This window comes from Punica granatum, chromosome 3 (assembly GCF_007655135.1).
Source record: "Punica granatum isolate Tunisia-2019 chromosome 3, ASM765513v2, whole genome shotgun sequence".
NCBI lineage: Eukaryota > Viridiplantae > Streptophyta > Magnoliopsida > Myrtales > Lythraceae > Punica > Punica granatum.
Window position 1 is genome coordinate 71,811 of NC_045129.1, and position 23,899 is coordinate 95,709.

At 38.0% G+C, this 23,899-nt stretch overlaps 2 protein-coding genes across 2 annotated transcripts; one reads left to right on the top strand and one right to left on the bottom strand.

Annotated features, from left to right (window-relative positions):
* The first annotated feature begins 2,001 nt into the window (after positions 1 to 2,001).
* LOC116201256 (protein BEARSKIN2) lies at positions 2,002 to 6,475 on the top strand. The gene is made up of 3 exons (XM_031532412.1): positions 2,002 to 2,398; positions 2,846 to 3,123; positions 5,454 to 6,475. The coding sequence occupies exons 1-3, from the start codon at positions 2,233 to 2,235 to the stop codon at positions 6,180 to 6,182; spliced, it is 1,173 nt and encodes a 390-aa protein (XP_031388272.1). The 5' UTR covers positions 2,002 to 2,232; the 3' UTR covers positions 6,183 to 6,475.
* A 925-nt stretch (positions 6,476 to 7,400) lies between these two features.
* Positions 7,401 to 14,228, bottom strand: LOC116199348 (monooxygenase 1-like). Its single transcript, XM_031529673.1, has 6 exons — positions 14,149 to 14,228; positions 13,616 to 13,727; positions 13,378 to 13,469; positions 10,866 to 11,031; positions 8,061 to 8,289; positions 7,401 to 7,651 (listed from the first exon to the last, which is right to left on the bottom strand). Exons 1-6 carry the CDS (start codon positions 14,226 to 14,228, stop codon positions 7,401 to 7,403), a joined length of 930 nt encoding a protein of 309 aa, XP_031385533.1.
* Positions 14,229 to 23,899: the final 9,671 nt, after the last annotated feature.

Genomic DNA, 23,899 nt, shown 5'->3' on the forward strand with positions numbered 1-23,899 from the left:
GTTTAAATGTTTAAATAAAAACTAAATTTTCGAAATGAAAAAAGAAAGTTTAAAAAAATGGCGCAAGACAATAAGGCAAAGGCTAGAGAGCTAAGGAGAGGTTGGGGGCATCGGCAGGTGGTCACCACCCTCGCCTCAGAGGTTGTGTTCACAAAAGAAGCTAGTGACCTCAAAAAGAGGATGTTGGCCACCAATCAACACACCCAGCCCCCAAGTTGGCGGAGATTTCAAATCTCTGGTGATATCACTAGTGGTTATGGTGGCAGGTCATGGAGGCCCATCTCTGCGATCTCTCTTTCTCTTTCTATCTCTTCATAAGAAGAGAGAGACGGAGACCGTTTCAAGCGGTAGTGGCCTCGATGTGATCACGACTGCCTAGGCAAGGTCTCCAACATCCTTTGAAGATGCCATTAACCTCACCTAAGATGGTGGTGGTTGGCGTCAGGGCCACCATTCATCTTCTTCCTCCCATTATCAAATTATCCAGATATGATTTTCATTTTTTTCCTAATATTTCATTATTTTATATATATATTTTTTGGCCTGGATTCTTTTATATTATGAGATCCTAAAAATGGTAACAAAACAAGTTCGGTCAGAAGTTGAAAAAATAAATTTATGTGGGCCTATGTTTCTTAAGGATATTAATCCCATATGAAAAAAAAAATGTATCAATATCCATTGGTTTATATGAGACATGGGAACCACTACTTATCAGCTTGAACCTTTAAGTGGAAATAGGCCCAAGCCCGTATATGATCAAGGGAAATTAAATATGGTTTCAGGGCTCATGTTACACGTATGCGTGCTCATGCGCATGCGCACTAACACCATGCCCAACCTAGTATGTCAAAGAGCAGCCAAAATGATCGTCTCTTGTTAGTCCCCCCTCACCCGAGCAAGAAGGATGAGCCCGGCTCGAGCTCAGTTGTTCAAGTGAGGATGGATGTTGAAGATATTAATCCCACATGGAAAAGATGTATTAATATTCATTGGTTTATATGAGACTTAGAAACCACCACTTATCAGTTTGAATTTTTAAGTGGAAATGGGCTCAAGCCTGTATAAACCCAATGGAAATTCAATAATGTAAATAGGATGTCAAATATTATATAATTTTCAAACATAAGAAGAGAGAACTTATTTCATTTTATCAAACATAAGCACTTATTTCATTTTAACATTTAAAAGTTAGAACTTAGTACCTTAATTTTGAGTTGAATTGTAATATTATACAGATAAAATTTTCACTGAACCTATAACTATAAGCATTTGAACTATATCCAATTCAGAAACCTGAACAGACCGGACCATATACTCAATTATCTTCTATGTCCAAGATTTGTTTTTCTGATTTTTTTATATCGGACAAAACTTTCTAACAATGTACACTCTCATACACAAGTACGTGTTGAGAAATTTTATGGCGGTGTTAATTATATAGTCAATCATCAAAAGAGAAAGTAGCACAGTGACGAACACTTTCTCCTGTTAAACGAGATGTTCCAAATTCAATACTTGGTGGAACTATCCGTACTCTTTTATTGGTTATCAGGATTTCTATTTCATTGTATTAGACCGTGAATCTTCCTTATAATAAAAAAAATTATGTAATCAATCACCTTTTGAATACTTGTGATACACACAAGTATTCAAAAGGTGATTGATTACTTGTGTGTATCACATCATCACCACCTTTTATTAATTACACCATATAATTTCCCATAGCATGGAGTCCAAAGAAATGCATTCGGAATTTCTCTGTAGCTTTCCCGGATGTAATTGCGTAGACTTGCTTTTTACGATAGCTTTAACCAGATCCGCCGGCGTAGTCACCGGCCGTCAAACCTGATCTTGCACATCGACCACACCCCAGTTGACACTTTCGAGAAAGAGAGAGAGAGAGAGAGAGCCTCACACACACACACACACATATATATATGCACCCCCCATTACGTTCAAAAGAGATTGCTTATATTGCTAGGTAGCTCTCCAAAATTATCAAGACACCATCCACCATTTGATAATCCAAGATCCACGCCAGGAGGTCATTTATCGTTATTATTGTCATCATTGTCTATGCATTGAGGGAGATATCTCAGCTCAGTTCATACGTTATAGCTCGGGACGAAGCTGTGAGTACGAGGTTGGATGTTATAATTTGTAGCTGGCTAGCAGAGACAGATCTAGAGAAACAGAGAAGAGGATTGACTATTTTACATATTGGGATAAATGGGATCATCGAGCAATGGGGGCGTGCCACCAGGGTTCCGTTTCCACCCGACTGACGAAGAGCTGCTCCAATACTATCTCAAGAAGAAGGTTTCCTTCCAAAAATTTGACATGGAAGTCATTCGAGAGGTCGACTTGAACAAGATGGAGCCTTGGGAGCTCCAAGGTAATATATTCTATTCTATCAGAGCTTCATGATATATATATATATATATATACACATACATATATCATCATTAATTTTCTAGTCGTGCAAATATGCAACTAACATTTAATTAAAAAAAATCAAGAGAGCTTAATTACATCGACCTACTTGAAACAATGTTAATTGAAAATCATTATATTGGTGCTGCTGGTATTAGCCACTCACAATAATATAATATCTAAGCAATGACCATCAAAAAATTAGGAGAAGAAAAGGAAAAATAAGAGCTGTGAGTGTTGTGAATGTATTATAACTACATATAATATATATGCGAGGTGCCATAATTCTTGGTTTAAAATAGACTTAATTAGCGCACAAGACAGTATATATGCAATTACTCGTTGGGAGCTGGGTTTCTTTACTCAATTAATTTGTATATATGCAAAACCGATCGATGGCGTGCTGCAGAGAGGTGCAGAATTGGATCAACCCCACAAAATGAGTGGTACTTCTTCAGCCACAAGGACAGGAAGTACCCGACTGGGTCACGAACCAACAGAGCGACCAATGCAGGGTTTTGGAAGGCAACAGGACGAGACAAGTGCATAAGAAGTACTTACAGAAAGATTGGTATGAGGAAGACCCTTGTTTTCTACAGAGGCAGAGCTCCCCATGGCCAGAAGACCGACTGGATCATGCATGAGTACCGCCTTGAGGATGGCGATGATCTCCAGGGCAACCACAGCGTGAGTTTAATTTGTCAGTCTGCTCTAATAATTATTATAGCTATAAATTAGTTAATTTCCTTGTCAAGGCATGTATTACGTAGGTTTGAACTTTATATATTAACAACCACTTATGAGTATTTTTTCGGATTACACCCATTATCTCAAGTTTTATTTACTCATGAGTGGGGCAAGATCTTCTATTCTGGTTCATGGTTTCTCTCGGCTATATGGTTAATCCGGGTGAGAGATCGAGCTTCAAGAAATAGTGAATGGTCTTATCAATACACAAATGTCAATATTTAATTGGTCTACTAAATCCTAATTAATTAAAATTTCTATAAGACAAAAAAGAACCTAAGGATATCAAAAGAGGGTATAGCACAATAGCCCACTTTTCGTCTGGCGACCAAGAGGTCCAATATTTGATACCCAATAGGACTACCCATACTCCTTTATTAGATATTTATTATTTTTATTTTAATGTACTAGGTCAATGGATCTCCCTTATAACCGGAAAAAAAAATTATTACAAAGTTCTACAAATATTTACTAGCCCGTTTGGTTTTGCAATTAAGTTTTTAAAATTTTAACTCTAACTTTAACTGTAATCACTATACAACAAAAATCAACAACACAATAATTAATTTTTTATTTTTCTTCAATTTTTTTAACCATTCAATTCAATTTTTAATACTAAATTCTCTCAATTATCCATTACTCTTTTCACAATTCAACAATACAATTATCACTTTATCTCAACTATTCATTACTTTTTCATACTTTTTCTCATAATTCAACAACACAATTATTACAATCCAATTAAAATTAAAACTCAACTCTACTTAACTCTAAAACCAAATACATCGGTACATAATTCCTTGGATATCACACTATGCACTGTGATCCATAAAAAGATTTTTTTTTTCATTGAACAAATGCTTCTTGCCGAGATCAGATCAACCTAAGTTAAAATGGAGTCTCTATAGCCCTATTTACAAAACAAAAATATGAAACTTTCGACACCTTAAAGTTCATTGGCCGAAAAGACAATTTTTTGAGGCCCTTATACTCTCTGATTAATGACTAGCATTGAATAGACTGGGTATTCACATTATCAATATCTCAGATCAAGGATAGGTATATATAATTATCTAGCTACGGTCTCTGATCTACATAAAACTATTAGCTTTTTTGCCCGTGGGATGCACGAGTTATTATTTAGAGTGATTATTTTTAGATGGATTTTTAAATATTTTTGACATCACAATTGAAATTTTTATTAAGTTATATATATTCTTAAATTGAAAGTATTCAAATATTAGTGCATACAATAAAAAATTTAAAATAATTGATAATGTATTATAATACCAAATATGGATGAAGAAAATGACATTACTTAGAAAACATATTACATTTTCTTAAAAAAATTGAATTCCAAAAATTGTAATAGATAACCTCCATGTATTTTGTTAAAAAAAAAGAAGTGCAAATCATCTATTTTTAATATTTTTAAATAGATTTATCTATTATTATTTCAAAAGTGTTCAATATTTAAACATAATTATTACATATAATAAAATTTTATTTTAATTACTAATTATGTCCAAAAGTTTTTTATAGATATTTATGTTAACAAATTGTATTTTTTTATAAACAAATTTTGAGGTTATATATTTTAAATTAAGAATGTTGTCTAATAAAATTATTAAGTATTTAATGATTCATATGCATATTACTAATTTAGTCCTAATTGTATATACATTTATAATTGTTCATTTAGATATTTACCTTTATGACTTTATACTATTTATAAAATTACTTTCCTAACCATATTTATTATGGGAATACAACTTTATATATATATAGATAGTAAGCATACATAATTATAATGCTAACTAATAATTAGATAAGTAATTAACTCACTTTTGTTAGTTATAGTTTCAACCTCAACGTATGATCTTAGCATCCAGAAAGAAATATTCGTATGATGTTCTAATATGAAATTCAGTATGTATCGCTGTGATCAATCTGTATCACTTTGATGAGCATGCATAGTTTTTTTTTATTTTCCTTTTTCTTTATCATATCCGCGTTTAACAATCATACTGCTTAGGGCTCCCACATGTATACAATGAAAGATATAGAGGAGTAATTTGTCCTCACTGTAGCTAGTTTAATTGTGGGACTCCTAAATAATTTTGAAGTGTTGTGGCTGTGGCCGAGAGGAGTGTGAGGAGAGAGAGAATTCGAGATATATGTATATATGTCTTAAGAGGCAAACTGCTGCTGCTCGTATATATAAAGTATATATATTATTTATGCAAAGTTACAAATTTGTGCACGCGCAGGAAGATGGTTGGGTGGTGTGTAGGGTGTTTAAGAAAAAGAATCTATTCAAGATGGGGAATGAAGGAGGGAGTAGCATCAACTCCGATCATCATCATCAACAACAACAACAACAACAACTGGGCAACGTCACTTCCAGTAGCATCCCCAATCAACCAGGCCGAACCAACAACTTATTCGTGCATAGGGACACCCATAACTACGGCCTTCTCCGGCCACAGCAGCCGCCATTTGAGCTGAACAAGCCTGCTGACCTAGCACTCCACTACTCCGGCCACCTCCAGCCATCTCAGTATTCACTCTTCCCCGCCTCCTCCCAAACCCTAATCCCTAGCCCACAGAAACCGTTGGGAGGATACGACTATGCCTCCACGAGGGACTGTGAGAGTGGCAGCAACAGCTTTAGGTACGGTGGGAGCCATCACCAGCAGCAGGCTTGTGAGCCTGGGCTAGAGGTGGGCACGTGTGAAGCGGCTCAAGCTCAGTCTCAGTCGATCGTAGGAGGTGGATCAGCCAACTGCAGAGACAATACAGGCATCAACAATGAGTGGGCCATGCTGGTGGCTCCTCATCACACGGGGAACGATCCTCATCCTCATCAACATCAACAAGACTCGTCAAAGGGGATGAGGTTCGAAATCGAGGATGCAAACCCATCTACCGTGCCTCCACATATGAGTCAACTCTCCGCGCGAGGGGAAATGGATTTTTGGGGATACACAGCCAAATAGTACTTCGTATATGAGCGGAATCCTATAACCACCTCTTTAATTGGCATATACATAATTATAAGTTCCAAAGTGAACACCACACCTGCCTACCTGCTAGGTATGGCTACTACTATCAAAATCTCAGTAGAAACTTGATTTGTTCCCTAGTACGCACTCCAATTTAATTTTTTCGTTTAAAAAAAATGATTTGATTAATTTGTCCCTAGTGCAGAGATCATTTGTTTATCCGGAACAATTAATTGTACGTATAATATCTTATCTACGTTATACTTTCCAAGCGAATTAATGTGTTGCGTGTGATTTTCCTATTTTTCCCGACCTAAATTATAACTTTCATATTTGTATATAGGCGGACTCTAACTTATTTTATTTTATTTTTTGGTTCTCCTAAATTGTATGTCTAATTATCTTCCTAATACTCCCATATAATAAATAATCATTGGATGTTAATGAAATCCGTTTGTTTCAGGAAATATATTTTATAGAAAAATGAATTCTTCATTTTTTTCTGTGTTTGGTAACACAAAATCCTTTAGTCAACAAAAAGATGTTCTCAGTCAACCTATAAACAAAAGGCAATAAATTCATGTGTACAAATTTTGGGAATTCACTTTTTTAGGTGCACAATGCTCTTTATCCTTCTGTTACCAGAGCCCACTTGACACAGCTCTCCGAGCATATGGAGATGATTTTCCTTGGTATCCTCACAAATATGAAAAAATAAACTACTTTCCTTGAAATCAACGGAGTCTAAGTGTCATCGTGAGTGGTTGGGAAAATAAGTTACGAGGGAAAATATACGAGAGGGAATAATTAACTGCACAATATTAATTAATGCTCTTGATAGTTGCTTAACGAATTTTTGAGAATAAAACCTAGCTAGCTAGCTTAGCTAATTATGAGAAGACATAGCCTTAATTTCAGTCATTAATCCTGAGACAGCCGTAATCGTAATTTGCATGGCCAGCTGTGTCTCTGAAAAGAATCGCGATGGCCAGACAAATTGTAAACCTTGGCAACAGCCGAAGACAATGAGGTCTGGATGGATAACCCGATCAGGTAGGTCTGAGTGGACAAGCGTACCACTCTCTTGCGTTGCCTCACAAACTCGCCTAGAGCTACCTCCACTACATCCGATGTCTCGTGAAGTAATGATGGTGATGGCCTGATCCCTTTGATCAAATGCCGCTGCTGATCCTCAGTTATTGTTGATGCGAGTCAATATCCCAACATCACCTTATTATGACCGCGATATTGCATATCTGCCAACAAGAAGCACCTGCTGAGCACAACTGCATCCTCTAGAGCCGCAGAGCCAGCTTGAGCCAGGAACGGGCCCATTGCGTGCATGGCATCTCCAGCTACCACCATGGTTCCTCGTCTAAAGTTGGTTCTGAGCAAGTCCCACGGTGCACGGTACTTCAAATCGGCGAGGTGCAATATTTGTAGGTCGCTCAGGGAAACTATGTCTCACTCTTGTGCTTGGAATCCATTCAAACATTTGAGCAATGACTGTTTAATAAGCATCTGATCTTCTGAGATAGTTAAATCGGCATCATATAAGATCAATCATGGTTGATTAACTCGTCATCTGATCTTTTGGTGCATGTGACGTGTGCAAAGATTAGTATATACTTTCTCGTCTGTTGATAAAAATAAAATGGTGGAAGCCACTCGCAACAAAAACATATATATGATGCGTATAATGGCATTACGCAACACGAAACTCTTTCTATAATGACAATTATGTAAACTATCAAAGACTACTCACTAAGAAGCTGCTGGTGGAAAGGAGATCGAAGGCGAAGAAATTAATGAATAATTTTTCCTCAGGTCGCACGATGCATGATGGATTCATATTATATAGTACATATATACCTTGGGATTTCCATTTCCGAGTTACAAACCAGAAAACCTGCTTCTCGTTGATAGGTATTCGGCCAAGCTGGAGTCCGTCTTTACCCAGTACGACAAACTCATTCTCAATACCATGACCATTTTCGTAACTTGCAAGTCCTCTTATGACATACATGGATGATATCCTGGTTGGATTTAAGCCTACAGCATTGGCTACAATCAAGTTCACCCCATCACAACCGATTACCACCTGATCATGTGTGCAAAATACACACGCGCGCAAACACTATATATGTCATACCCATAGACATATAAACCCATACATATATATGGATTTATGTATGTATATGGTGATGATTTATTTCGTTTTCACCTGAGGCTTGAGGATACTCCCATCCTGAAGCAGAAGAGGACGGCAAGTGAAGGGATTCAGCTTGATAGAAATAACATGGCAACCAACGCTACTAAAAACCATGATTTAGCGAGGGGCATGTCCGTCGCTAAACAAGTATAGCGATGAATGGCGACAGATTAACGATGGAAAAAGTCCGTCATTAAAATCTCCTCGCTAAATTCGTTGAGAAACAGTGGCAGATATTTCCGTTGCTAAATTTAGCGAGGAAATTTCCTCTGCAATTTCGTCACTATTAGCAGCGAAAAATCCTCAATAAATCCGCCGCCATTTAGCGAAGACAATTCCCTCGCTAATTGCAGGACGGATTAGCGAGGTTCTGGCTAAATTTAGCAAGAGATTGGCTAGGGAATTGACAGAGATGAATAGCGACGGATTAACAATGGAAAAAGCCCGTCATTAAAAGCCTCCTCGCTAAATTCAGTGACGGAAAGTGGCAGATATTTCCGTTGCTAAATTTAGCGAGGAAATTTCCGCAACTAATTTGTTGCTATTAGGAACAAAAAAAATCCTCACTAAATCCGCATCTATTTGGTGAGGACAATTCCCTTGCTAATTGCAGGAGAGATTAGCGAGGGAATTCCCTTGCTAAATAGTTGAAAAAGTATGACATTTTTTTCAGAAATTTCCATGCATTTAGTATCCGAAATTCCCTTGCTATTTCCACGAAAGTGGCGAAAAAAATTTTAAAATTCATAACATACTAACCGAGACAACAATTGTTCAACATATCAAACAAGGACGATGAGTCCATTAGTCCACAGGAGTGTGCATAAACAAAATTAAATAATCCGTACATGTCGTAATTAATAAATGAGTCCACGTAATGTCAAAGGACTAAGTACATATCAAACAAGGATAATAAATCGACATAGGTCGGACCAGACTTACTAATCACCATCATCGTCACCATCATCATCCTCCTCGTGCCCCGTGCCCTGGCTACGATCAGTGCAATGTTGCTTCCCTCGAGCAAGGTCCGGCGGAATGGATACTCCCATCAGCTTATGCAAGGCCTCTCCGATATATTGCATCCACAAATCGTGATTATCCAATCGGGAGTGCACGATGCCTTGCGACTCCTTGACGTCATCATTGCATGGATCGGTCATTCTCGCCGTGCCGGATAGTCCACATCCAAAAGAATTGGATGAAGAGCTGCTAGTGCTCAAGAAATTCATCCCTTGTACACGACCCTTCTTACTTCTACTGATTGCATCCGCCTAAATCTTGGCTTGGACCTCCGGCGAAAGGTCATCGAAGTCATGAGACTAAGAAGCCTGAGTTTACTTCTCCCGTTAAAGAATAGAAACAAACAAAAAAATATAAGAAAATTTACATAAGTTGATAAAATTTGAATATAAGAAAGCATTAATTAAAAATAAACAAGTCCTTTCAATTGATCTTAATTACAACTTACCATATTTTCTTATATGTACGGATTAACCCAAGCACCATATGCTTTTTTTTATGGTTTTGCTCGTCCATTTTCATGTGATTGACAGGTTGGCGTGTTATCTTCTCCTGCAAATAAAAGAAAAAACAAACAATGGGGTATTAACATAATAAATTCATTTTACTGATATAAAACACACGTCGTGGCTTACTTGTCGATATGCTTTTGTAGCAAAAGACTGCGATCGTCCTCAATGGACAGATGCTCCAACATTGGAATTTCGATTCGCTTTAGTGGGCTTTGAAATTTTCTTATTAGAGTTTTCTTGTCAATGCTGCTCCAGGGCCGCCATATGAATCTTCCCAATCCAATGAATTCGCTGCGATCCTGTCCAGTGCTTGTGGAACATATCCGATAACCACTTATTCGCCATTTTATTGAAGGCGGTCCACACATGTTTCTCATAAATCGGATTTCAATAATACAATTTCTGTATTTTTAATGGTCTCAAATTAATGAAGATACTTCTCAATAAAATGCATATGATATATGTATTTAAAGTCATTACTATTATTCCACTCTTGAAACATCAGCTGCTTTGCTTGGTGAGGTACAAGATGCCATCTATGGATGACCACATTGGGATCAACCCAAGCATTATTAAAAAAAAATTTAATAACAGTCACAACTGTGATCGTTCCCTCGTTAATCTCCCTTACAATAACCAACGTATATAATAAGATTGTAAATTTAACAAACACATAAATATAATAAGAAACGCGTACCCATCATCGCCGTGGGGTATGAGATAATATCTCCCATTATACAAGCGAGGCTCATTAGGCCAATGATGTAGGCACTCTTTGACTCATAATACGACTACCTTCCCCACACTCCACATGCGTATGTCCCGCAGAATATTGCTACATGGGTGCCTCCCGGTGTTGAGTAAATTGGCCCGATAAGGAAAACGTGTAACGATGTAGCGGGTCATCATACGACGTTTGAGAATGAAGACCTCCTGATGTGGGATGGAATCAGGGGGCACCATGTAGCGGGTATAAAATCCCGGTAACCATGGGTCCACCTCAGTGTGTTGAATCGAACTTCCCGGTGGTGTATCTTCATGTCTATAACGTTTCGGCTGTGACTGCAAGTCCTGCCGGATGTCGGACATGTCTGGCCTATAGAACAGATAATCTTGTTACGGTACTTACATCGAGGTTTCCTTCTGACAGCAAACTGCTCAGCATGCTTAATAAATTCTTTAACCCCATCCGCGAAGGTTCTCTTAAGACCCGACCCATTAAGATGAGTCGTATCGTACATCCACAAGCGATGTGGAGGAATATTCATCTACGAACAATAAATTACCAACATATATAATTTAAAAACTTATATTGTTAAATTAGTAGAAAAATTAAATTCATCGATTCATCAAGATAATTTCTTTATTACCAAGGAATAACCAAATGCACAATGGGAAGGTTACAAATATTCCACAAAGCTCATCCTCTTTTTTTCACAATTATTTAATAAATAAAACCGACTAATCTAGGATGGATCATGAACAATCGATAATCGATTTGCATTTAAAGTATATCGAAATTCGAGCGTGCCTCAATCGCATGTAATCAAAAGTAGGCAAAACACTTATATAATTTGAAATTACCAACATATATAATTTAAAATTACTAACATATATCATTTGAAAATTTATATGGTTAAATTAGTATGAAAAATTAAATTCATCGATTCACCAAGATAATGTCTTTATTACTAAAGAATAATCAAATGCCCAATGGGAAGGTTACAAATATTCCCCAAAGCTCATCCTCCTTTTCCATAATTATTTAATAAATAAAAGCGAGTAATCTAGGCAGAATCATGAACAATCAATAATCGATTTGCATTAACAGTATATCGAAATTTGAGCGTACTTCAACAGCGTGTAATCAAATAGCAGGCAGAACACTCCCAAATGCGATCAACGAACCTTTAATATTATAAATTTAATTTGTATTGTTCAATATTTGTGTTTGAAATTATGCATAAATGTAACTAAAAACCAAAATAAAAATACACATATTATATATATATATACATATTTATTTATTTATTTATACCTAAATTTAAAGCAGATCAGTTGAGATAGGTAAGGGAGGAGGGCGGCGGGAGGGAGATCGGGTAGGAGGCGACCAGCAGGGGGCGGGCACCAGAGTACGGGGCAATAACGGTTGGAGCACCGGGGGTAGGGGGCAGGTATGGGAGCAGCACAGCGGCACCGGGAGGGAGGCAAGGCAGGGGCAGGAGGCCGGGGGCTCGAGGGGGACGGCCACTGGGAGGGCGAGGAGGGAAGGGAAGCAGATCAGCTAGGGGCTGGTCGACGCGGTGGGATCGGAGGCTTGGAGGGGGTGCAGTTGTTCCGGGAGGGCGAGGAGGGGAGGGGGAGTCAGCAGCTTGGGCCTAGGAGTCCTGGAGGGGGGCGACCAGCGGAAGGGCGAGGAGTGGGGGCAGCACCAACAGGCGGCAGCACAGCAGGAGATCACCGGAGGCTTGGGGACTCCGGTAGATCGAGAGAGAGGGAGAGCTTAGAGAGAGAGAGAGAGAGAGAGAGAGAGGGGTGGGGGAGATCTTAAAGAGAGAGACCGTGATAGATTGGGCATGCATCTAAAGAAGAAGAAGCAGACTTTTTTTTTTTGTGGCGAATTGGAGGCGGAATATTTCCGCTGCTAACAGTTAGCGGACGGATTAGCGACGGAAACATAACAGCAGAAATATTCCGCCGCTAAATCTTTCGCTAATCCAGTATTTTTCCGGATGGCAACTTGTCTGCCAACGATTTTGAGATCAATACGCTTTAAACATCGTAATTCAGAATCTACCAAAACCAGATCTCTCCTCCAGCGACAATAGTTCGGAAGGTTTTTGCAGACGTGAAAGCGAAACTCAATGTTTACCCCCGTTTCTCACAAAAAATTGTAAATTCTACTTTAATCGGTCACATGTTTAACTCTCCTGATTTTGTACACAACTAATTAGTTTCCTTTTGGGGTAGAGTTTGGGGTTTAGTCTCTCATGATGTACTGGGTTAATGGCCTCTGCTGTAATTACTTTTGATTAATGAAATTTGCCATCCATCAAAAAAAAAACATCGTAATTCTCCATTCCTTGCGAAGAATTCATTAAGCTAAGTAAGAAAAAATATTGGTTGAAACCAATCAAATGTTTATAAGTGGGAATATATGGGCCCGTTGTGGAGTCAGTTTATCAATTTCAAGCATTCCGATTATGTATTACACAGCCAAGTAGCTGAGTAATACTCACCGAGTATTCGCTCGCTAAGTAATTATTATATACGTACACAGAATAGGTTGGCGTAGGTATAGCTAAGCTACCTAGCTAGGTAGACAATTCAACTACTTGAACGACCTAAAACAGACAATGCATTCGTGCGTATGTGCGTGTGTGCATATATTTCTCCCAAAAGAGATACATTCATACTTATATATGTCTATATCAAAACTCACCCAAGCGGTATAGCATCTTGCCTCCTGCTGTCGACTGATATATCGTCCCCAATACATGTGTAAATACATATGGATATATGAGCATCCATGTACTGAAGTAGTGAAGAACTTAATCGAAATCAAAGTCGAAGAGCAATAATTAGGCAAGGTTAAAATTAATATAATTGTAGAGCTAGCAGGCGAGGCACGAAACGAACGAATGGATAGGAGTAGAAGTTTATCGAAGGAGGGAAGCGACTCCGAGTCCAAGGTATTCTAGTGCTCGCCATCCATTGGGCTGCACGACAATAGCTGCTCCGGTCGCTCTGAGGTTCTGGCACTTCTCCAGTATCACGCTTGCAATCCCGTTCCTGCAATGCCATGCAAATAATAATAATTTATATAACAATATATAGTACATGCATGTGAACATAATCTATATATAGACGCCTGAGAGCATAATAGATTAGAGATGGCCACCTGCAGCCTGCAGGCAGGTTCATTTCTTTTGCACCGCCAAATTATTTGATTTTATTATTACTTCTGGTGCAGCTGCTTGCTGCCAGTACTAACTTTATACATACGTACGGACGTACTTACGTACATATATATATATATATACAATCTGTAGAGTCCAAATCAAACTGAAGTCTAGTCTTACAAAGCAGATTCGGTGAGAAGAAATTAGTTTCGAGGGTACATGATTAACTTGCTTAGACTGATGGAGGCCTAGCTAAGTAGCTACAAGACGGTGGGACCCGGCTGGTAGGGTCGGGTGGCACTGGAACATACCTGTGAAGAGCTAATGCAGTTGCGAGGCCGCATATGCCTCCACCGATGATTACCACTCCACTTTCTTCTTCAACCTCCATGTATATATATATTGTAAGGGAAATAAATCCTCAAGATTCAGCAGATCAAAGAGGGAAATCATCTTCGGATTCTTCGATTCCTGATACATCCAATCCCATGTAATTACGTTCATTTGGCATCAAGCCCATAGGAGGCAAAATCTTTCACTTCAATATCGTGATGGTCGAAGCCAACAGAACATATCCCTTTCCTCCAAACCTCAATGTTACCAATTTCGTCACTATCAAGTTGAATGAGAACTATATGCTATTGGAGACACAGGTGTTGTCTCTAATCGAGAGTCAGGACCTCCTTGGTTTTCTCACTGGAGAATTTCCAGCACCAGAGAATACAATACCTGGCTTGTGAGGACACTATCGGAAGAGGTATTAGGACTTGCAGTAGGATTACAAACCTCTACGCAGGTATGGCAAGCATTGACTGAGCATTTTGCTCACAATTCCGTTGCTTGAGAATTTGATCTTCTCACTCAACTCCAACTTGTTGAGAAAGGAGGCAAAACCTTGGCCAAATATCTTAGTGAATTCAAACTAATATGCGATCAACTCAGTGCTATTGGTAAACATGTTGAGGAAAATACCAAAGTTTTCAGGTTGCTAGCTGGTCTTGGAGACAAATATGAATCCTCCAAGATGACAACGCTCCGCCAGCCAATTCCATCGTATGTTGATGTCGTGTCTCAACTCAAAGGCTATGAGCTACGGAATAGGAGGCTCCTCAATTCTACTATGAATCAATCTATGGCTTTTGCAGCACAGACTCGAGGTGGATACCACAATAATAAAAAGGGCAAAGGCATGTATCGGGGCGGGAGCTCATCTGATCGTGGTGGACGTTCACAACAATCCTCCCAGCACAAAAACCATGATGCATCAAACTCCTTTAGTTCATACAAGCTTGGTGTTCCTACTTGTCAAATTTGCAAGGATCGAGGTCACATTGCGTTGAAATGCTATCATCAGTTTGAAAATAGCTACCAAGATACTGAAATTCCTCAAGCTCTGGCTGCTCTGCATATCACAGATTCGACTGACGAAGAATGGCATCCAGACTCGAGAGCCAATGTCCATATCACTAATGACCCAGGTAAACTTCATAACCTGGCTCCCTATCACGGTTCGAAGAAATTAATGGTTGGAAACAACACTTATCTGCCTATAACTCACACTGGAACAAGTTATATTGGTAGTTCACCGAGTCAATTGCCGTTGCGGGATGTCTTGGTTGCTCCCGACATTAAGAAGAACTTGCTCTCTGTCTTGCAATGAACAAGTGATTACCCGTGCTATTTTGTGTTTGATGAATCTAGCTTTTGTATCAAGGACTCCAAGTCTCATCGGGTCCTGGTGATAGGCACTAAAGACCTCAGACTCCATACGGATAGAAGCATGGGATGGGCTACCTACTTTTCATACCGAAATAAGTCTGCTCCCATGGAAGTGTGGCATCAACGGTTAGGGAATTCTCATGATTAAGCTCTTGAGCACCTCTGGAAGCAGGGTCTCATTTCAGTTCCTTCTAATAAGAATAGCTTTGACTTATGTGAGAGCTGTCAAATAAGTAAAAGTTCCAAGCTGCCCTTTTCCCGTATTATTCTAGGAGTTCTTTTCCATTGTAAAAATTCCATTGTGGCCTATAAGGTCCAGCCCCGGTTTCGTCAATGCAAGGCTTTCGATTTTATGTTGTACTTGTTGATGACTTTTCTAGTTACTGTTGGATCTACCATTTAAAAAGGAAGTCAAATTTCCTCGATATATTTATCTCCTTTCAAAAAATGGTGAAAAATCAATTTGACTGGAAGATAAAGTGTTTTCAATTAGATGGTAAAGGCAAATTTGTTAATAAGGAATTTGTAGCACAGTTAATTAACTGTGGTATACAACATTTCATTTTGTGTTCAAGCATTCTTGAACAAAATGGGGTGGCTGAGAGAAGACACCAGCAGATTATTGAACTGGGGCTTGTTATGCTGTATGAAGCCTCAATGCCACTAACCTATTGTGTTGAAGCGTTTACCATAGTTGTATTTCTTATTAATCGGCTCCCCTCAACTCCTTTGCTTATGAAAAGCCCGTATGATGTGTTGTTTAACAAGAGACCGGATTACTCATTACTTCGCGTCTTTGGCTCCTTGTGCTATCTGTATTTTCGCCATTACTCTGCAAACAAGTTCGAGAAGCGGTCTCTTCCATGCATGTTCTTTGGCTACAGTGAGAAGCATAAAGGATATAGATGTCTTCATCGTTCTAGTGGTCGAGTTTATATTTCTCGCCATGTTATTTTCTATGGATCTTCTTTCTCTTTCAAGTCTGATTCATAGGGAGAGGTTGTTTCTCGGGGGGGAGTCTTCTTTATGGAACACATCACTTGAGTGATCTCAGTTGTTTAACACAGACAGTTAGTGTCCTTCGACCTCTGGTTCAGCTTCTCATCAGCCCGGGTTGCCTCATCCCGGTTGTGCCTCTGCTGGTCCTGCATCTAGGATTGCATTTGCTGGAGCTTCCTCTGGGGGTCAGTCTCCTACTGATTCCACTTCTGTAAGTTTACCCGATGTTTCAATTATGTCACGTGGCATCGGGTGTCTACCAATTGAAGCTCCCGCTGTAGCCACTTCTTCTGTTGTTGTTCCATCTGCTACTATCAACTTGACAAAGGTCGATACATAGCCTCATGGCTCATTTACAGCAGCCTCAACTCATCTATGATAACTCGAACAAGTTCTGGCATATCAAATCCAATCTAAAATTTGCTCATCTCTCTTTATCCAATGTTCACGCAGAGCCTCGAAGTGTCAAGGGAGCTCTCAAGCATCCTGGCTTGAAGGATGCAATGCTTGAGGATTTAGCAGCTCTTCACATAAATCGAATGAGGGAACTAGTGCCTCGTACCTCGCACATGAATGTCGTGGGCTGCAGGTGGATCTTTAAGACCAAGATTAAAGCAGATGGCTCCTTCGATCGACTCAAGGCTCGACTCATCGCCAAAGGCTTCCACCAAGAAGAAGGCATTGACTTCTTTGAAACTTTTAACCTAGTTGTTAAGCCAGGTACCATTCGAATTGTTCTTACTCTTGCGGTTGTTCGTAACTGGTCCATCAGGTAACTTGATGTCAAAAATGCCTTCTTACATGGCAACCTTGATGTTCCAGTATATATGGAGCAACCTCCAGGTTTTCGTGATCTTACTTACCTGGATCATGTGTGTCTTCTTCGGCGTACTCTCTATGGACTCAAACAAGCTCCAAGAGCATGATTCAAAAAGTTCAACACCTTTCTTCATGAATATGGGTTCACATGCAGCTCAGCGAATCCCTCACTATTTGTTCTTCATCGGGACTCTCATATGGTTATACTTCTCTTTTATGTTGATGATATTATTGTCTCATCAGATTCCGACTCTTTGCTCACTGAGCTAATCCTTGCTCGCCGTCGTGCCTTCTCAATGAAAAACCTTAGGTCTCTTCATTATTTTTTGGAGTTGAGGTTACTCGAACAACACAAGGAATGTTTCTCTCGCATAAGAAATATGCCTCTGATGTCCTTGATCGGGCATTAATGGGACAATGCAAGTCTATTGCGACTCCACTTGCGCTTAAGCAGCCCCTGGCCAAGGCAGATGAACAATTTTTTTTGATCCCTCGTATTATCGGAGTCTTGTCGAAGCATTTCAATATCTTACTCTTACACGCCCTAATATCTCCTATTTTATTAATGTGGTTTCTTAGCATATGCATTCTTCAACGTTAGCTGACTTTCAGTGTGTTAAGCGGATACTTCGATATATACAAGGCGCTTTTCATTTAGGTCTCCGCATTTTATTGTCCAATAGCCTTGGCCTATATGCACTTGCCGATGCCATCCTGGGCTGGATGTAAAGAAACACATCGGTCCACAACATGGTTCTGAACATTTCTCAGTGCAAATTGTATCTCATGGGCTGCTAAGAAGCAACAGACAGTTGCTCGTTCGACTGCGGAGGCGGAGTATCGAGCGCTTGCGGTCGCTACTGCTGAACTTACATGGATTTCCTAACTACTACGAGATCTTGGTGTTTATCAACTAAAACCTTCTATTCTTTTCTCAGACAGCATTTTGGCAATTCATTTTACATCTAATCCAGTGTTTTATGCTCGCACAAAAAATGTGGAAATTGATTACCATTTTGTCCGGGAAAAAGTGGCCCTTGGTCCTATTGTCACTCGCTTTGTTCCGACATCTCTTCAAGTGGTCGACATTGTTACCAAACCAATGGTTCGTGCTACCTTACTTGACATTCAGACCAAACTCGATCTTTGGGCCCTACCCGTGACCGGTTTGAGGGGGTTGTAAGGGAAATAAATCCTGAAGATTCAGCATATCAAAGAGGGAAATCATTTTCGAATTCTTCGATTCCTGATACATCCAATTCCATGTAATTATAGCAATGATATCTTGTAGATTTAATGTGTAAAATATTTCTCTTGATAGCTTCTATAATTACTCTTGTACATCTGTATATGTATCTTTTTTTTTCAATCAGTAATGTAAGAGAGAAAAGTTATTTCAAAACCTTCTATCTCTTTTACGTTCATTTATATATATATATACACGTGTGTGTGTGAATTAGAAAAGATAATTCCTACCTGAATATAACATTTGACTTGCGGAGGGCCCTTCTTTTATGAAGCTCATAAAAGATTACTTGATGCCGCCTGCATGCCCGCCCAATCCTCCTTCCCATTCCCTTTGCGTGCGTTGTGTTGAGTGTTTACCTACCTATCATCATTGATTATAAGTACAGGACCGCACATAATGCTGGAGTGTAAGAATTAACGAAAGTGTAATTCATTTAATATTTATCTGGAAATTCTTAAAAAATATCGAGAAAATCATTTATTTAAAGAAATAGTTTTATTCGTGATTTACAATTACAATCCAACAACAAGTGTCATAGTTTTATTAAGATTAAACTAATTTTTTAAAAAATTCATGAATATGGTGAGCTAAGAGTCATGAAAATGGAGTTCCGAATTGTGACAGTTAGAATTTATATATATATAAGCTGATAATTAATACTCAATTAAGTTTGGAAAAACTCAGAGTATAATTTATCACATTATATTTTTTAGATTCGTGCTTCTTAATATATATAAGCGAACAACACACCACCGCTATGCGCGGACAATATAAAGATGAAGATCATTGGGGAAAATATAACCATAATCTCACAAGATTGATTTCAACATATGGAATAGTCTAAAAAAATTGAAAACTTACTAAAGTACGGAATTGGGTGATTGAAGTATCCAATATATATATATATATATATATGCAAGTAGAGTATATGAACGATGAACTTATGGGGAATTGAAGAATATTCACATATCATTGGAATGTTAAGCGCATATTTGATTGATTAATATATGAGTCATATTACTACCATACTTACGTATTAAAATTTGTATTAGTGAAACATTTGAATCAATAACGTATTTAAAAAATAAGTAAATGTAGCTGAGACTTTGAGCTAGCTTTGTCCAAACGTACAAACTATGGAGTTGATATTCCCAAAATAAAATGTTTTACACTCTAGGAGTCGGAATACCGAGAAAAGAATAAAGACATAACATTAATATTGACTTTAAAAAAGTAATTGAGTGATTTAAATTTGTTTTAGTTTCAGAGAACATGGAGTTTTTAGAAAATGAAAAAAAATTGAAAATTCAAGGGTTAATAACAAAAAAAAATAAAATTTTCACATTTTAACAATTCTAACACGAACTTTTTTCATTAACCTAAAAATGCTCAAACTTTCGATGTGATAACAATTCTAGCACGGCAATTTGGATGAAATCGATGTCACAAAGGGTACCAACGACCCCAATCGAGGGGGAGATTGCCGGCAATCCCAATCGGGAGGTGGTGACCAGAATCGATGCCCCTAACCCCCAATTCGAGGGTTCTCCCTATTTCGGTGGGTGCAGCCACAACCCCAATTATCAACCGACCACCCCCCATTGGGGTCGCCAGCGACCTCCTCCCCGATTGAGATCGCTGGCTTCCTATGTGGCATCGAATCTGTCCAAATTAATGAAAAATTTGACGACGTGCTAGAATTATTATTAAATCAAAAGTTTGTGCATTTTTAGATTAAAGAAAAAAATTCGTACTAAAATTATTAAAATGTAAAAGGTTTGTGCTTTTTTTATTATTATTAACCCAAGGACAAAAAAATTGGGTCGTGCTTTGGAAACTTTAAAAAGTTTCCCATTTATATGTTCATACGCAACCTTTTTTTATGGCAAAAAATTAAATATGGATATTTTTTAAGGTCACATACACCAAATTGATTTTGATGGCAAAAATAATACCATTAAATCCCATCGAAAAAAAAATTGAAAGAAGGATTATTGTGTCTTTTTCTAGCTATTTTCACCCTAGTTGATTCACTAATTCATGAATCAATTGTCCGGGCTCAATGATCAGAAGATCTTAATAACCACACTTTATATATCTCAAATGAATCATATGAGTATTGATAAAATATTGCACAAAGATGAAGGATCAGTGAAGTGATGAGAAATTTTATGGTGCAATCGATAAAATGGGTTGCATCATATAATCACGTAAATCACTAAATATATGAGTAAAAGCTAAGTAAAATTTTTTGAAATACGTGTCATATTTCAAAATTTATGTAACTTATTTCGAAATATGTGTAAATTTACCTCTTTTGTTAATAATTTACTTTAGTTACTAGTAATTTACTATAAATTTTAATAATAATTTACTACAAACTTGGGTAACTTATTTTGATTGTATAGTAAAAACTAATTGCACCCCAGATCTTCCCTAAAGCTAATGACATTGAGTTTCACTATAAGCAAAAGAAAAATAAAAATGAATCAACAAACGGAAGTGCACATACACGCATGGATAATTCATTTCCTTGCAAATTGAAAAATCAATCATATATACAGAAAAGTGAGTAAATCGCAAGAGAGAGAATGGGAGGAAATATGGAAGCCGAAAGAATAAGTCAACTTCAAAGTGGATTTGTTGTGCGAAGAATGCGTTATGACCCATGGCCGCCTGGTGGGGGCGGCTCCTCCGTTGTGGATAAACAGAAACCCGACTCTACGAACCCGAGGAAAGGCTGCACAGCAGTAGTAGGGGCATGTTGACTGGAGCTTTTTGTAGTGCTAGTAGGAATGCAAGTGAATGAATCCCATCCCCTAGCGAGTGAAGTGCTTACGCCCCTTTAGAGATAGGGGCGCTAACGCCCTTGTTTAATAGTTAAAAGGTTTGGGGGCTGAGAAGCTGTTGCTTGCTGTCTACTTCGCGAGCCCTCACTGCCCCGTTCTGTAACTTCTCTTCTTTCATCCGTCCACAAGGTTGTAAAAAGAGAGAGAAAAGGGCGGCTATCTAGCGGGAGTTGTTTCGGTTGTATGCCACCATGAGGTGAAGAAGACGAACAAGAAGCAGCCACAGTACCTCTGCTTGCTTGACTGTAGAGGAGGAGAATAACCAAACTTGGTAGCAGCTTTTCTTGGAGTAAAAGAGTGGGAAGAAAATAGAGGGATTTTGAGGGGGGGAAAAATAGAGGGATTTTGAGAAAGTGGATGCTGGGTAACTGTTTGAAATGGTTGAATTACCCAAATCACCTCAATTGCCCGATTTCTGTTTTGTTTTCTGGGATTTGACGAGGGATAAATATGGAAAGTAAAGTGAGACTAGAAAGCCACTTCTCTGACTTTATATATAATAGTGTAGATGATAGTATAAATAGTAGTGTAGATATAGATAGTATAGATGTATACAATATAATTCAATTATATTGGTGGGACTATTTATGCCCTTCATTAGTTATTAAAAATTTTATATTTCATTGCACTAAACTTATATCTTCCTTAAATCTGAAAAAAAAAATTATTTGTTAAAGATATTTTATTCTTATATACTTGTTTGTCGAATCTTATAGTAAAAATTTAAAACAAAAAACTTTTTCCACTTGGAACATTAGAGCTGGAACGGAAAGTCAAGTTTTGTAGGTAGTCAGATCTAATAAGTGTAAAATTACATCTATCACATTTATTGATAACTCTTTATATTAGGGTTATTTTCTCCGTAAATGAGCAAATATTCATACTAAGTCTTCGACTGTTGCTAGTGTTCTTGTTAGTTTTTAAGTCAAGTTTAGTGTTGTAGGAAGTGTTTAATCTTTAGCTCTTATTTTGAAGGTTTTATTACTCACGTTGATGTGCTTTCATGTTTGTAGAAGTATCGGAAGGATGGATCGCGACTGCACTTGGTGGAGTTGCAACTGCAACAATCTGAAGTCGCAACTTTAGTTTGGAAAGCAAGGGGCAGTAGGTTTGGAGTCGTAACTTTAAAAGTCAGCAGTCACAACTCTGAACAGTCTGTCACCCTCTTTAAGAACTGACATTCTTGTTTTGAAAGTCAAAAATTATAGGCCACCTTTTTGTGATCAATTGGCCAACTTGTAAACTCGATAAGCCTTTCATTAATTAGGGTAAAGACAAGTTATTAGTGTGTTTGGCCTATATATATAGATGGAAGGAAGAAGATGAAGGATACATATATACATCTCCTTCTCTTTCCTCTCTTCTTTTTGTTCATAAACAAGGAGGAGAGGTAGGGAGCTACAAAAATAGAGCAGGGCGGAACTGAGCAGAGGAGAATAGAAGAAGGGGCAACCGAGCTCAAGCCGAAGAGGAAGAGAACTGGGTAACAAGTCGAGATATCGACTCCTTCAAGTTTGTTCTTCCCTTACCACTCTTCTATTCTCTTGTTTAGCATGTTGAAAACTCCTGAAATGATGTATTTTGTGAGCATAAACTAAGATTTTCTTCCAGGGAATTGATGGAACTCGATGTTTATTTAACCTCATGATACTCTTTTTGGTCGTGTTGTTGAAAGAATATATGTACTTATTTCATCCCGTTCTTAATGCTTGTGATTGTTTGGCCATCAATTACATTGAATAATCTTAGCAAACTCGACGGAGTGAGCTACGATTTAGATAAGGGATGGAGTAGCCTTTGTTCGATCTTGACTAGTCGATAGTTGGGCTGTTTCACGAGTATTGATATAAATATACATGCTTGCCTTAGGCACTCACAATCAGGATTGGAACTTTATGAGTTTATTTAGACTTTAATTCTCATAAACATATAGAGATTCTGGTTTAAATAATATATCCCCTAAGCAATTCAAAAGATACCTAGGAGAGAATTTAGAATCTCGGGGTAGTATATCCAATCATTCAAGAATATAAGAAGGAGAATATGGGTAAAGTTAAGACAACATGAGGGAAATCGAGACCCTAGACTTTATCATCTTTGATTCACAATAATTGAGTTAGATAATGTTTAGCTAGTTAGTACTTTTCATTAACTTTACATCTCATAAATCGATTTGCTTGACTATTATAGAGATGTAATAATTTTAGTGTTTAGCAAGCTTATTAGATCAACTCCCTATAGGAACGATGCTCAACTCATCCCTTTATTACTTGCACGATCTATATATATATATATGTATATATATATACTGGAGAAGACCTCTGCCATGTAACATTCACTTTCCGAAGTTGTCCCTGATAAAATAAATCCGTAAAATAAGGGCCACTAAATAAAATAATAAATTAGTCAATTTATTTACTATAAAAT

Bases quoted from the DNA above. Each gene is read 5' to 3' on its own strand.
- LOC116199348 (XM_031529673.1), bottom strand. From the start codon at position 14,228: ATGGAGGTTGAAGAAGAAAGTGGAGTGGTAATCATCGGTGGAGGCATA. The intron at 13,470-13,615 runs GTCGCTTCCCTC...TCACTACTTCAG, and splicing joins TAGAATACCTTGGACTCGGA to TACATGGATGCTCATATATC. The intron at 11,032-13,377 runs GTGAGTTTTGAT...TCTGTTCTATAG, and splicing joins CAAGATGCTATACCGCTTGG to GCCAGACATGTCCGACATCC.
- LOC116201256 (XM_031532412.1), top strand. From the start codon at position 2,233: ATGGGATCATCGAGCAATGGGGGCGTGCCACCAGGGTTCCGTTTCCAC. The intron at 2,399-2,845 runs GTAATATATTCT...GGCGTGCTGCAG, and splicing joins GGAGCCTTGGGAGCTCCAAG to AGAGGTGCAGAATTGGATCA. The intron at 3,124-5,453 runs GTGAGTTTAATT...GTGCACGCGCAG, and splicing joins ATCTCCAGGGCAACCACAGC to GAAGATGGTTGGGTGGTGTG.